Below are 15,618 nucleotides of genomic sequence, written 5' to 3'. Positions count from 1 at the left end.
AAGGAAATCCTCTGAATGTGTATCGTAAGTATCTTCAAACAAAAATTGAATGTCAGCATTTTCATAAAATTCATATATGTAATGTAAAGAATCTTCATTTTAGATCTAGATTCTTAGTAAAATAAATGTGTCCATGGTTACCTTGTTTAATAACCAACTTGGAAAGTTCAATTTGCTTTTCATTGTTTTCTTATGAAATAAGGTTTAGTGTTGTCATAATCAGTGAGGCGACAGATTTGTGCAGTGTTTGTTTTATGAAATTACATGAACAAATTAACAGCAATACTAATCTCATTTCTTTCAGTAAGAAATCTAAAAGAATTACAATAACTTTGATAACTGTTCCCAACTTTGTGGCATTTTCTTTCTAGTCACTTCTTTTTTTTTTTTTTTTTTTAACTTTAAACAAATTTTTATTACACAAAGGTTGTCACATAATTGGATAGTTCTCTACTTTGTACACAATTATTCTTACTCTCCACAGAAAGGCTGCTTCTTAACTTCTCATCTGGTGATGGCAAGCACTAAAATCCTGATTTGAACAGAATAGTAGTAAAAATGCCTCAGTGATTTAAGTTGAAAGCAGTACACTGGTACGTGGCTCTTGCACCCAATATCAGGAATGTACAAATGTCTTTTTATTCAAAAATACAAAATAAATTATCTGTAGGCATGGACAATGACAGCAGTAAACCATTATATACTGTCAACTGAAACCAGTAATTGATGGTTATAGTGATATTCTTAAACATTAGCCAGCCTTTTCTTCATTTTCTCCAACTGACTTCTCTGAAGTTATTGGTGAGGAACACTGCCTTCAGCTTCCTGTCACAGTTCATTAATAATAGTGAAGCACTATTCTAGGAATTAGAACATGCCACCTCCCATACCACCTCCCATGCCACCCATTGCACCCATTCCAGGGTCCTTCTCTTCTTTAGGAATTTCTGTGACTACAACTTCTGCTGTAGTTAACAGAGAAGCCACCCCAGCAGCATCCAGTAAAGCAGTTCTTACAACCTTTGTTGGATCAATGATTCCTTTTTCCACCATATTCACAAAATCTCCAATCATAGCATCATAACCAACTTCTGAGGAACTTTGCATAATTTTCTCAACTATCAAAGATCCTTCAACACCTGCATTCTTAGCAATGGTCATTGCAGGAATTTTGAGTGTTCTTTTAATAATTTCTATACCAATTTTTTGATCTTCATTAGCTGGAGTTAATGAGTCCAAGGCTGGAATGCACCGAAGCAGGGCACAACCCCCTCCCAGAACGATGCCTTCTTCAACAGCAGCTCTTGTAGCATTAAGGGCATCTGTAACTCTATCTTTCTTTTCATTTACTTCAACGTCGCTTGTCCCACCAACCTTCAGCACAGCTACTCCATCTGAAAGTTTTGCCAGACGTTCATTTAGTTTTTCCTTTTCATATTCACTAGTTGTAACATCTAACTGCTCAATGATTTCTTGAATACGTTTTTCAATTTGAGCCTTGTCACCTTTTCCTTTCAAGAGCATGGCATCATCTTTGGTCACAATGACCTCTCCAACTTTTCCTAAGTCATGCGGCTGAACATCTTCAATGTTTAGGGTCAACCCCTCTTCTCCAAACACTGCACCACCAGTAGCAATAGCCATGTCTTTAAGCTGGTTCTTTCTATTATCACCAAAACCTGGAGCTTTGACTGCTACGACTTGAAGACCAACTTTTAACCTATTCAAAACAAGTGTACTTAGCGCTTCTCCATCAACATCTTCAGCAATTATGACCAAGGGCTTACGGTGAGCATTGGCAATTTCAAGAGCAGGTACAATTGACTGGACACTAGAAATTTTCTTTTCACTCAATAGAACATAGGCATCCTGGAATTCACATTTCTGACCTTTTGACGTGTTAATAAAGTATGGAGAAATATAACCTCGATCAAATTTCATGCCTTCAATAATTTCTAATTCATCATTCAGTGTTTTTCCATCCTTTACTGTGATGACGCCCTTTCTTCCAACCTTTTTCATTGCATCAGAAATGATGTTGCCAATTTCTTTGTCTCCATTTGCAGAAATCGTAGCAACCTGAGCAATTTCTTCAGGGGTTGTCACAGGTTTAGACTGCTTCTTTAGTTCAGCAATTACGGCATCAACAGCTAACATCACACCTCTCCTGATTTCCACTGGATTAGCACCTTTGCTAATCTTCTCAAAGCCTTCCTTGGCAATAGACCGTGCCAGTACAGTAGCAGTGGTGGTACCATCCCCAGCCTCTTCATTTGTGTTATTGGCAACATCTTGAACAAGTTTAGCTCCAATATTTTTATATTTATCCTTCAAGTCAATTGACTTTGCAACAGTCACACCATCTTTTGTTACTTTGGGACTTCCCCAACTCTGTTCAATAATCACTGTTCTTCCCTTTGGCCCCATTGTAACAGCTACAGCATCGGCTAAAAGGTCTACACCTTGAAGCATTAAGGCTCGGGCATCTGCACCAAATTTTACATCTTTGGCATAAGCCCGAGTGAGATGAGGAGCCAGTGCCCTGGACACAGGTCTTATCTGGCGAAGCACTGTGGGTAATCGAAGCATTTCTGCGGGGCGGCGACAGGGCGTGCGCGCGGCGCGGCAGGTCGTCGGCGGCGAGTCTCTAGTCACTTCTTAAGGAAGACTTTTTTACAAACAGAAACTTTAATAAATATGTATATTCAAATGAAGAAATTCTGGGTCATTTCTGCTTGGAATATTAGGATTATATAACATGTGATTATAAAGTATTGGCCTTGATTGAACTTTAAAAAGTATAAAAACTAGGGCAACCACACAATGTGCTGCCCTACTAGGATATTTTTTAAAATGAATGAATGTACTATTCATAATTACCCTGGAATAAGAGGCATACAAGAAGACCCTGTAGGGCAAATCAGGATATATGGTTATCCTAACGGAACTGAATTCCAGTCATTCTTTATCTACATAAATTAGCATGTCTATACTAGGGTTCACCAAGTTTACACATTTGTGGTAAAACACACACATAGTCCTCATTAAAATAGCAATGGAAAAAAAACCCTCAATTTTTTTTTCCTTTACAATCTGGCACAAGTATATGCCTAAATCCATTTACTCTTAACTATGAGATTAATTAAAATATTGTGAGAAAAACACTTTCACACTTTATTTTGAATTGTTATGCTCCTGTCAGCTGCCTTCTCCTTTCCCCCGATTTAACACGTTGTACTTGTTTTCAGACTTATGAAATAAGAACAGTAAGAGTAATGGTCAATAATTTATTCACTCATCATGCATAGGAATGTTGCCAAAGGCCCACTGTGTGCCAGGGCATGTGCTGGGCTCTCCTGGTCATGTGAAGATAATTATAAGTAGTCACTTCTGTTAAGAAAGATAATCTATTTAGAAGAAAACGGTAAGTCCCTAAATGAGTATAACCTGGGGCATACTCTAAAGGACAGAAATATTTACAGAATGTGGTATGGGGGTTCAGTGGTGGGGAAGATGGCATCACAGGGCAGGTGGGCATCCTGGAACGCCTCTGAAGGAGTGATGCTTGCATCTATCTTGGAACAATAGTGGAGACTGCCAGAAAAGCATCTAGAGGCAGAGAAGCCAACGAGCAAAGGCACAAAGGGAGGAAAGCGCACATCTGAGGATGGTGCTGGGGATTTTGATCTCAAGATGCCTGGAAAGGTAGGGTGGTGACAGAACACAAAGCACCTGCAATGCCAGGCAGAGGGTTTCAGAGTTAATTCAAGGAACAGATTATACAAGGAGATAAACAGGGAGTGATCTGGCAGTGGTGAATAGGATATAGATGGGAGAGACTAGGGAGTGGCCACAGGAGACCAAAAACTAGCCTAGACACAGAGCAATGCTGGAAACAAAGATGAGGCAGTGGCATACAAAGGAGAAATGTTCCACAGAGAGTCTGGAAATGCGAGCCCCAATGTATGACAGCTCACTGGTTTAGCGTCCACGTTTAAGATTTTAATCTATTTGAGAAAATGGTGATGTCATTAACAGGCACCTCAGTGAACCAACTCCAAACTGACAGAATACCATCTTGTCTTTAATGTTCAAGTAATAAAAATATTTTCACACTTCATCTAGATCAGTTTTCAATTCAGTAAATTTCCCAAAGGAATGACACTTAGGAAGGTGATTTTTTTTTAAATGGATGATTTTATTACCCCAGGAGTAAGTGGTATAAAATTATTTTAGATATTTCATTAATAATTCTAAAATGTAACTAACAAGCGGAAGAAAAGAACTGGCGAAAGACAAAGAAAGCACCTAGTGAGTTAAAAAATTCTGAATAGTCTAGCCTTTCACACATTTATACACTATTTTCTCTGCAAACTACCACAACACACAGATAATATTTAGTCTCTTTATCAAATACGCTTCACACCCAAACATGTTCCTTCCCTCATTGGTTTTCAAATTTTTGATAGGCTCACCTCTCTGAATTTCAGAGATCATCAGAGTCAATTGGCTAGTTGGGGGGCTCAGTTCCCCATATGTAATAGGGGTTCACACTTATGCTGAATGATTCCTTGATGAAGAAGTAACAAAGTGGACATACGGGTGGACTAGAGAACACATCACACTTATACCAAGTATGAGATTCTATGATTTTATGAAATGATGGCCAGTGAGAGAAATTTTCATGGAGACCATAAACTTTCCTAGCTCATCACTTATTTCTCCTTGTTTTTCATCATTTTGGCCTTTTTCTTAGAAATGTTTAACTAAAACGAAAATGGCATTAAGATTAAAACCCATGACTCAATGAACAAATCCCCACGGGAAAGAGAGAAGGCATTTATTGTAACCACATAGTGATCTCAGATTCTTCTCCAATCCCCGGGCACAGAAAGGAGGAAAAGGACTAAACTAAAGGAAGTTGGTCAGTGCAGACAGCAGTGGGAACCCGCATTTATTCTTTCATTAAATACTGACTGAGCACCCACAATGAAGCAGGCAATGCGAAGCAACCATAAGCAAGGCAGATAGAGCCTCTGCCCTGAGGGTCTAGTAGAAAGAGCGATGTAGCTCTCCATATGCATACTAGAAAGATTTTTCTCAATGTTGTTCACAAATCATGAAGTTCCTAAAAAAAATAAAACTGGAATCTAGTTAATAATTATCCTCTTCTTGTTATTTTTCAAATGAAAATCTCCTTGATTCATGACTCTCTCTTCTTTATGTAAAAGGGAAATTACATATACTTAAATTTTCACAAATATTTTACATATATTGGGAGGGAGCCAGCTCCAGGAAATACATTTTGCAAAATGGCACTTCTCGGCAGGCATAGCACAAGGGTTTACTGATGCTTTGCATAAGGATTGCCAAGAGGAAGCTAATTAATATGCTAAATGCTTGCTTCCATTTATAGACACTGGCCCAAGTTTGGTTTTCAGTTAACATGTACATAGAACTCTGACACATATTTGTTCTCTTCTTTTTACCTTTATTACCTCTTCACATACTTCTAATTTTTTTTTTTTTTTGCTTACCTTTTATAACATTGAATACATAAAGAGTACTTAATGCAGGCTTTTGTATAGGTTTCTTCAGTCTGATCTTGGGGGAGAAGTAAAAATGATTTCAAGTAGCATTTCTAAGTGATGAAAATCTACAGGCACAGAAATGTTGCTTAAGTTATTTGTTTGTCTTGGCTAACCCGATGTTTTATACTATCAAAATTTTGTACTTATTTGTTTTTGTCTCTTCTATCAGCAGTGACTTTGGAGAGCTAATGGCAAAGGCTGCAGAAAATTCAACATCTTCCTTGCATTCAGGCAGTAGCAAACATGTCTTTATTAGCAGTTGGGCAAAAGAGCTCTATATTTCTCGAAGCCTTTCCCTTTAAATTATTTCTGGTAGAGGCTGGGTTTGAGATCTGCCTCTGACTTGCTAAGGGCTATTTATGATTTATTTCAACCTTTAGCTGGCTCTAGGGAAAAAAAATGAACAAAGTTGAAAATAAAGAAGAGAAGCTTAATCCTTAGTGAAATTCCAACATGGAGCACCCCGACTCTTATGATGGGTGCATTGTTTAAATTTTTACACTTTTATTTTTTTCCTCAAAATCAAAATTAAACTCATTTATCATTTTTAATTAGAGAACAAATGCCATCATTTTTTAAAGAGAACAAATTTCAAGCTGTGAGTCTTTTAATGTAGACTGGTCCTCTGAGACTTTTTTTGCAGCACTGTGGGGAAATTTTAAACCTGGTCAAATATTTTTCTTAGGAAAAGTGATGATAGGTCATGGTGAGATATGGGTGTCATTAAAATTTCATAGAGGTCCCTAACACACCCGAGTCACCATAACATTGACACATTGACTATAATATCTCCTAAGAAGCATATGTTGTCCATCACGGCTCTGAAGGGAGCTGTAATGGTCTATCAATGCACTAATCTGCATGTTAAAAAGTCCCTAAATATGTATTGACAAGATAGTCAGATTTGCTTTGGTCTACTGGGTTAATAATCCATGTGCTAAAAGTCCCTAAATATGTATTTACCAGATAGACAGATCAGCTTTGGTTCACTGAATCAATAGTAAGTCAGTCTTTAAAAAAGGCCCCTAAATAGTTGCATAGTTTACCTTTTAGCAAGTTCAGAAATGCTGTCTGTACACTATAAGTTCTGTTTTTTAAAGTGTGGATTTATTATTCTTGTTCCAGTGGATACCAGAAGCTGTGCTTCACTCTGATCCATGAGATTTGGCTTTGAAGAAGTAAGGAGAAAATTGCCATAGCACACACTGTATTAAAGCTATGGATATTTAGGAGCGGCCCTCTGGGCTAGGGTAGATGCCGTCCCTCCAGACTATGTCTCACCCTGTCTGCCATCACTGTCCAGGTCCAATCCCCTTGTCCCTCTCGGCTGCCTGCTCTGCTGTAACTTGGCTTCCCTCTGTCAATCTCTGCCCAGAAGCCCAAGTGATTCTGTTATAGAGTCAGCGTATAATTCTCCTCTGCTCCAGAAACTTCTCATCACATAATCAAAGCCAAAGGCTCCTCAAGACATGCCCTCCTCACTCCGACATCACTCCTCCCACTCTCCCCTGGCCCGTGCTACCGGAACACATGGTTCTTTGCTGTCCCTGGAGCACACCAACAGGCTCCTGCCTCAGGCCCTTTGTCTGTGCCTTCCTTCTCTCTGAAAAGCTCCTTTCCTATGCTTAGCTCCTTAGGAGAGAAGACTTCCCTGCCCACCCTGTGTAAGACAGAAACATCCTGCCCCAATGCCACTCCTCCTGTTCTCCATTAGCACGTACCACAATGTAATAGAGTAAGCCTTTACTTGTTTGTTTATTTTCCACCTCTCTCCCCTGGAAGTTAAGCTCCACTAGGGCAGGCTCTTCATAACCCTGTACTTAGATAAGTACCAGGTACATTTTAAAGTACTTATTAAATACTTATGGTGCAAAGGAACAAAAGCAGATGAAAAAGGAGTCTTCTATTTGCTTGATAGTCTGGTTGATGTGTGTCCATATTTAGGTTGAGGACGAATGAGTATCTCTTTCTAAGCTGAAGCCCTCTCTTTGGCCATTAGTCCTTAGTTTCCTGTAATATTCTCTAAGTGGCACCAAACTGGTCCTTCTTCAAGATGCTTGCACATCCCATCCCCAGAGCTACAGGGTCATTATCGTGAAGCTCCTAGAGGATGTGGGGTCATCTCAGCTGGTCTAGAAGCCCTAGATCAGTCTGTTTCTAGGTACAACAGTAAAGATGCAGAACATAAAGACAGGATTAGCATATCTAAATCTCCCCACTGAATGCGGTGTCCGCCATAAACTCTGGTGACAGCAGCGCACTGGCTAGATTTTACAATCTCATCTGATGCAGCCATGAGGGATGGTGTGTGCCACTCTACATGTGCATCACGTAACTGCATTGGACTGAGACGTCCTGGGCATAAGCATTATTCTCTCTTAAATTTGGTAACTTTTCCTTGAAGTACTTCCCCATGCCTCCCACCTCCCCCTTCATCATGCACGTTGCTCTCAAATGCATCCTTTCTCATGATTGAAGACTGTCATGGCAACTCCTTCCTTATTTAAATTTCACAGGAACACTCTTTATTTCAATCACTCAGAAAGGGGCCTTTGGCAACAGAATTACAGCTGACAGCAAATTAATGACTATGATGCTGTGATTAGTTGAGATTACAGGCAAAGGAGAGCTTGTCTGAGCATTCCCCACTGTCATCATCCTGATGCAGCTTCTACTGGAGACCGATAGCAGTAAAAAAAGAAGACATGGTTCAGCTACAGTAAGCCCCGTAGAAAAGCAAAGAAATTTGTCTATACTGTAATATTGCAATGACATGCTGATTAATTAAAAGGATTTTTACTGTTAACCTGCTTAACTTAAACAAGTGTTCCTCCAATACCCTTCCTTAGCACACCTACTTATTTTAATAAAGAAAGGTTTAAGGCACTAAATGAAAAGTTGAAGTGATCTAGATAATTCCAGTCCCCAAACCCAAAGTATTCATTAACTGAAAGAAAGACAGTTTAATCTTGAATTACTTGGATAAGTGACTCAATTTTGTAATTTATTTTGCATGAATAGACGGAACTTAATGGATAGTGCAGTGCATGCCAGTCCTTGCGTGGATTTATAGAATACAACTTTTCAATCAACTTAATGGAGAGGAGGAGATAAAAAATTAACATGAACAACAACAATGACAAAACCATCTACTCAGTTACTAGATGTTATTTCACATCCTTTGCCATTCTGGCATTCTGGCTGCAAAGAAATAATGATTTCTGTAATCCCCAGCAATGACTTTTGTGGGGGGAAGATTTCAAATAAACGTCTATTTGCTTTAGGTGAGCTTCACTGAGTCAGCCTTATTTGATTTCAGATGCTCCTAAGGGAAGAGATTTCAGGATTTCCTGGTTGTAAGTAGAAAAGAACACTTTGCTGAACTTGTATGACATCATCTGAAGCATTAAAAGGGCAGATAATCATGGGTTCTCTGCCTGTTTACCAAAGCTTCTTTACTTCCTCAATCTATTTCATTTCCAAATGTCACAGGAGTCTGAAACCTTTCAAAGATTTATAGACTGCAGAAGCAGAGGAAATATTAGGATAAATTCTTTAACTTTTGTGAAAGCTTTTAAATAATTAATAGATGGACTTTTTGAATTGTTATATATCACAGGACAGATACTCTAACTTTATACCACATGGTAGCTAAACAGAATTTAACAACACGAGGCATGAGGCCATCGTTATTTCTAGAAAGCCTGTGAAACTGCTCTTTAGAGTATGTACCTGAGTCCCAAAGAGAATATTGAATTTGTGAAAAAGAATACAACTAATATAATAAAATTTAGTTTATCAATTAAAATTGGAACACTATACAATGAATGAAACTAGCAAGCACAGTCTTGGTTTTAAACATAAATTCCTTTCCATATTCTGTTAGAAATCCACTTTTATAGAAAAATAGAAAAAGAAAAGAAATGTAGCAGCTGTAATTTTATTTATAAAAAGCAACAAAAATGTGAGCAAATGATTTTCGAGATTATACTATAAAAATATTTTCTAATAGGCTGAAAATACTAGAGCCACATAGCTAAAACAAATAAGATTTAAAAGATCTCACCCCAGATATATAATAGAGAAGAAATCTCTCACAGCAATAAATTAATTTCTTTGTTATGCAAAACCCCTCAACCATAACTTCATGAAGAAATGTGAAGTGGTGTGAAAATGATCTTACCTCATATTCAAAGTCCTCTGTTCTGTCTGCGTCAGCAGGCAAGCTGGAAATATACTCATTGTCCTCATAAAATTCATGCTCCATCGGATGAAGAGAATGGCAGCTACGGGGAATGTGGCAATATGATAGGAGTGGATCAAAAGGGTTGTTATCAAGATTAAAACTGATTCTAGAATTTTGCTTTAGTTTTCTCTGCTTTGAAATAAGATGTGTAGGGATCTAGCCTTTAAACGAATTACAGCTCAGACAGAGCAATTGTTGTTCTTTCTCTCCCTACATGGAGTCCATCAGTTTGCTATTTCTGAGAGACCACTGAGCACAGGGTCCCGTGGTCAAGAGTCGTATCCTGTAGAGAGACTCATGTGAAATCTTCGACAGTCCTCGGTGCTTTATTGATACTTTCTGGTCTGCTTCCAGTCTCCCGAATGTGACTAGCTCCATGAGTGGGCGTGTGGCATTTGAGATTGCAGTCTGCCCAAAGTGGGGTATTTTGTAACAAAGCACTACCAATTTCATAATCCACAGCCCCAAACTGGTTTTAAAAGCCATTTTCAGAAGCACATATTCTTCAGACTCTAAAATGTACTCAAATTGCCCCCTATTCCTGAAGACCCTTCTTCCCCATTCTACCTCACAACCCACACTTTCCCACTTTGATGAAGGGCACATGCACACAGGACAAAGAGCATTCATGGTGATAACTCCCTTGGGACTTCTGTAAGAGTGTCACAATACATTTAGAAAATTCCCGACGACAGAGAGAACAGATGAGGTAAAGATAAGGAGGGGACCCTGGGCAGTGCACATGGTTTTTATATATCTTTTAACTTTCAGGAAATATTTTAAATAACTTATAAAAGAGTTCTTCAAATTACTGTATGTTTTGATAGAGACTCTACATTATACCATATGAAGGCTAAGCATAATATAAAAGCAAAAGGCATAAGGCCTTTTCTATTTCTAAAAGTCAGTGTAAAAGCCTCCGTGCAATTAAACGAGTTGGTTGCAGGTGAAATCTCTAAGCCCTGCCAGTGTGGACCTTATTGAAAAACTGGAGTTAGTGTATAAATTAGTTCCTTTCTCATCCTGATACCCTCATACTATGGTCAGCATGAACACTCTACCAGCCTTTTCCCACTACTATCTATGACAGCTCCACATAGGGTTGGTTGGTTAACTAGCATGGGCTGAGATAGCAGAATCATTACAGGCAACATCTTGCTTATATCTGGCCTGGCCCTGCACAGCCTGTAAGGGCTGGTGGAATGTTGAAGTTTGCTATTTAAACTGGGCATCTGATGCATTTCCCTTGTCTGTCAGTTGTTGGAAGGGAGCCCTGCTGCGAGGAACATATTATTCATTCAACAAACATTTATTGAATGCCTACCAGATGCTAGGCCCTATGCCAAGAACTAGAAATATGTTGGTCCACAAAATCCAATTCTTGCCCTATTAATTGAGGGAAGCAGAAAAGTGGAAATTTTAATATAATGCAATAATTAAGGGGAAAATATGGAAGCTGTGGCAGTACATGGTAGGTTACTGCAACCTTAGGAAGTTTGCTAGAAAAGGTTGTCTCTAAGCTAAGGTCTGCAGGCCTTAGGAAGAGCAGACTGCTTAAGGGACTGGGTATCAGAGTCAAACCTCTTACCTCTAGAAGCCTGTCCTTGTCCCTTTCTTGCTATGTGACTGTGGCCAAGTGACTTTATATCCATTCCCTCATCTGTGACACAGGGATAGTGATAATAGAATACACTATCTCATAAGGTTGTTGTGGGGCCTAAATGAATCAATACATGCAAAGCACTTGCAATAGTACCAAAAATGTGTCAAGTTAGTTAATAAAAGCTATTGTTATTCATTCAAGAAAGTATGTATTAGATGGATACTCTGTGTCAGGCTGTACCAGTGAATATTATATATTTGTTTGCGTGCTCATTGTTCAAGTCCTCCTCTATCATATAAACTCCAGGAGGTAGTGACTTTATTTTTGTTCATAGTTTTATGCCCAGCATCTAATTCCAGTGCCTGACACATCTAGTTTGTTCCTGACGCAGTGGTCTATTTAATAGGGCATGGATGAATTAATAGAGTAATCCACAAGGCAAACAGAGCCCCTGTCCTTCTGGAACTTGAAGTCTTAAGGAATGGTTTCCAAAACCTGGCTGCACAATTTCCTAGGGAGATTTTTGAAAAATTCTAATGCCTGGGCCCTACTCTAAAAATTCTTATTTAATTGGCTTGATGTGGGATTTAGGCATCAATATTGGTCCTCAAAGGAACCAAGTGATTCTGGTATACACCTGTGAACAACCGAAACAGGCTGACAGGAGCCACTGGGGGGCAGGGAAATGGCATGGATCACATATGTGTTTTACAAAGTAGAGAATGGATTGGAGTAGGCAGTGAAAATGCAGCTTAGAGACCATTGCTCTTATAAATCAGACTCTCAATAATGTTTGAAAATTTACTTAAAAGCTCACAGAACACAAATGAACAGGGCAAAAAATATTTCTAAAACTGTACAAGCAGGATTATTTGGAAAAAAATCTAACTGCCTTTAAATTAGATAAAAATTAGAAGGAAATATTCCTTGAATTGCTCCTTATTTCATAGCACTATACTTACTCTCTGACAGCCAGGACTCTTTGTTTACATCTCAATGTATTGGGTAATTACTTTCTTTGGAGAATTGCACTTTAATTAAATTAATTTCCTAGCTTTAAAGAGGAGAAAAGCAAGAGGGAGAGAGAGAGAGAGAGAGGGAGAGGGAGAGAGAGAGAGAGAGAGAGGGAGAGAGAGAGAGAGAGGGAGAGGGAGAGGGAGAGGGAGAGGGAGAGAGAGAGAGAGAGAGAGAGAGAGAGAGAGAGAGAGAGAGAGAGAGAGAGATGACCCACAGAGAATACAGTGCCAACATGCCAGTTCTACATGAGTCTTAATAAGGTTTTTGGCAGCCTTGGTGAGAAAAGCTATTTCCCTGACCAGTTCTCATGAGTAGCATGAGGCTTGTGATGGCTGGAAATATCAAGATGAACTAATCAGGGCCAGGATTTGTCATTGCACCTCAGCAAGTATGATTGCAGAGCGGAAGCAACCATGCAGGCCAGGGAGGGGAGCTAGCAGGAATGGCTGAGAACTATTTGGATGTAGACACAGTGAAGACATTTGCCAAACAGAGCTGGGAGCCTGTCTCTGTAATTGCCAACCCGCTAGGGTGAATGATTCTTTCCAAGATTTATTTTGAATGACAAATGGAAACAAACAGGGCTTTGGGAACAATGACAGAAAAATACCTGTCTGACAGCAGAAATGGACAGATGTCTGGCACTGGAGGGGTAGGTGGCCGAAGCTTGGCCAGGGCCATGATGTGTTCGAAGGTGATGTCCGTCTGAGTGCTGGCATTCATGAGCTGCACTTCCGGGACGGTTCCATAGGCTGGTCTACTGAGAGGCGTTCGCCTTAACACCTGCACCACAATGGGTTCCTTGGCATTTCGAAAAGCTTCCACTGCCTCTTCATGGGTGGCCTTTGAAAGATCCTTCCCATTGACCTGCGAAGATATAAGGACATTGCTTTCATATCAGAGCAAAGAACAGAGAGGCTGTCATGATAGATTAATAAAAGGTGAGGAGGGAAGGTTTCAACCAGCTCTGATATGAATTTTGTAAAGGAATATTTAATTAGACATTGACATTTACTCAACTCTTTACCAACATGAGGACGCACAGGAGATAGGAAAAACAATGACTTTTTCATCTTAATGAAGTATCTGGAGTCGGTTAACTAGTAAAACACCAGAAATATTAGTAAAGATTTAAAAATGTAAATAACATATTAGCTTCAGAAAATGTTCACCAAAGTCTTCAAATAGGTAGAAATATTAAGTATATCCTGCTTTTTAAAATCTTTTTTTGAGACAGAGTTTCACTCTGTTGCCTGGGCTAGAGTGCCGTGGCTTCAGCCTAGCTCATAGCAACTTCGAACTCCTGGGCTCAAGCAATCCTTCTGCCTCAGCCTCTCGAGTAGCTGGGACTACAGGCATGTGCCACCATGCCCAGCTAATATATATATACATATATATATATATATATATATACATATTTTAGTTGTCCAGCTAATTTCTTTCTATTTTTTTAGTAGAGACGGGGTCTCGTTCTTGCTCAGGCTAGTCTCAAACTCTTGAGCTCAAATGATCCACCCACCTTGGCCTCCCAGAGTGCTAGGATTAGAGGCATGAGCCACCATGCCCAGCCTCCTGCTTTTTTTTTTAATGATCACTCTTGGTGAGATTTTCAATATTTAATTAGTCTTATTTGCCTAAAATCTAACTTTTAGGATTTTGTCAATTTTCCTTCATGTTTGTCATCTTTTTACTCAAGATCATGTTATTTCTTATGTACATTTTATCATAAATCCTCACTGTTTAAGGTGTGGTCCATAGACTAGCATCATTAGCATCACCTATCAGAAATGCAGAATGCCTGGCCCTACTCTAGACCTACTGAATCAGAATTGGCATTTCATGAAGATTCCAGCTGATTTATATGCATATGAAAGAAGCACTGATCTAAAATACCTCTGTATTTTAGATCAGTGCTGTTTTAATTTATACCCTCATCTGTTTTAATTTATACCAATTTGTGATTCTCCAAGGCAGCCCTGGACATACAGAGAGGGAGGTGAAGTTTGCCTTTGTTTTCAGTCATTGCTTCTCAGCAAGGGCAGAACCACTGGCATTTGGGAGAAAAAAAATATTTGTGGGACTCTCCATGCCTGCCTACTAAGAGCCAGGAATGTTGCCCAACCTTTCTGGCACCCAAAACACCTGCGTACTTCCCCTAACACCCTCTCAGAGGGCAATATAGACTGTTCTAAAATAGTTGTCAATTTCTGCTCTTAAAATGAGTCCTGATAACATAGTCTCTTAGTGGAATTTGTATTTTAGTAAAGGACTCTAGAATCCTGAAAGAGCTTCATGACTCCTACCCCAAATGAATTAACAATGTTGGCTTTTGCAAATATGAAGAGATATTTGGTGGTACAATACTGTGCTCAATATCCCTGAAATTATGCCATTTCCAGACAGCTAACTTAAACCGCTCGCCTGTTGGGGAGGCACTGATAACTGTTATGCACCAGCAAAGCCTTAGAGATCCCTGGGTGCCTAAAGAGAAGAAAAGGAAGTCACTGAGTCACAGTTGCAGAACAATTGCTGACATTCAAATGAGCACATTCTCTCTCCCTGAGTAGACAAGGAATATGTGTGTGCTCAGAGCAAGTGTGGGGCAATTTGGGGTAAATGATACAACGCCAGGTAGAAATCATCATGTCATGTATAGACAGGCTTAATGACCTGGAGGAGCTAATTTACTCAATGGACCCTGAAAGAGTTAATGTGCCTTCAAAAAATGAGCAATTAACTTTCTTCACTAGCAGAATATGTCCCAGTTCAGTTCTTGGATCACTAGGAAGAAACCCCAGTTGGAGATTTGACTAGGTACTTACCAATGTGCACACATTCACTAATCTGTGTGTTCAGTCTTTAAATCTTCTCTCTATGGACTAAACTTGAAAAATTATCAGTGAATTTTCATTGACACACCTTGCAATGTTTGGCTTGGGGCATACGGGAGTATGTGGACATGGGACACCTATGGACACAGTCATTCATTCCTTGAGCTTCTGCCAGTGACAGGTGCTTGGGCCATGGCTACTACTGTCTTCCCTGAGGATGTGTAGTCATCAGATAAAAGAAATCCCAGAATGGAAAAGCTCCACCTAAGATCTATCCCCTCATGCTGAATGGTATCATCCCATATGTTTCATATCGTGGTCAGTATTTGT

The 15,618-nt window shown here is 39.3% G+C and overlaps 2 protein-coding genes across 3 annotated transcripts in view; both read right to left on the bottom strand.

Moving 5' to 3' along the window:
- Positions 1 to 15,618, bottom strand: part of PDZRN4 (PDZ domain containing ring finger 4) — a 371,080-nt gene that overhangs the window by 58,740 nt on the left and 296,722 nt on the right. For both annotated transcript variants that reach the window (XM_012743615.3, XM_076007188.1), the window contains 2 exons: positions 13,068 to 13,324; positions 9,775 to 9,877 (listed from right to left, as the gene is read on the bottom strand). In XM_012743615.3, the coding sequence (XP_012599069.3) occupies positions 9,775 to 9,877; positions 13,068 to 13,324 (360 nt within the window). The remainder of the gene's footprint in view (positions 1 to 9,774; positions 9,878 to 13,067; positions 13,325 to 15,618) is intronic.
- Positions 617 to 2,646, bottom strand: LOC142873360 (60 kDa heat shock protein, mitochondrial). Its single transcript, XM_076007187.1, has one exon. It carries the CDS (start codon positions 2,587 to 2,589, stop codon positions 868 to 870), a length of 1,722 nt encoding a protein of 573 aa, XP_075863302.1. The 5' UTR covers positions 2,590 to 2,646; the 3' UTR covers positions 617 to 867.

This window comes from Microcebus murinus, chromosome 10 (assembly GCF_040939455.1).
Source record: "Microcebus murinus isolate Inina chromosome 10, M.murinus_Inina_mat1.0, whole genome shotgun sequence".
NCBI classification, from domain to species: Eukaryota; Metazoa; Chordata; class Mammalia; order Primates; family Cheirogaleidae; genus Microcebus; species Microcebus murinus.
The sequence above is the reverse complement of the archived record's forward strand: the minus strand, read 5'-3'. Positions and strand labels throughout refer to the sequence as shown.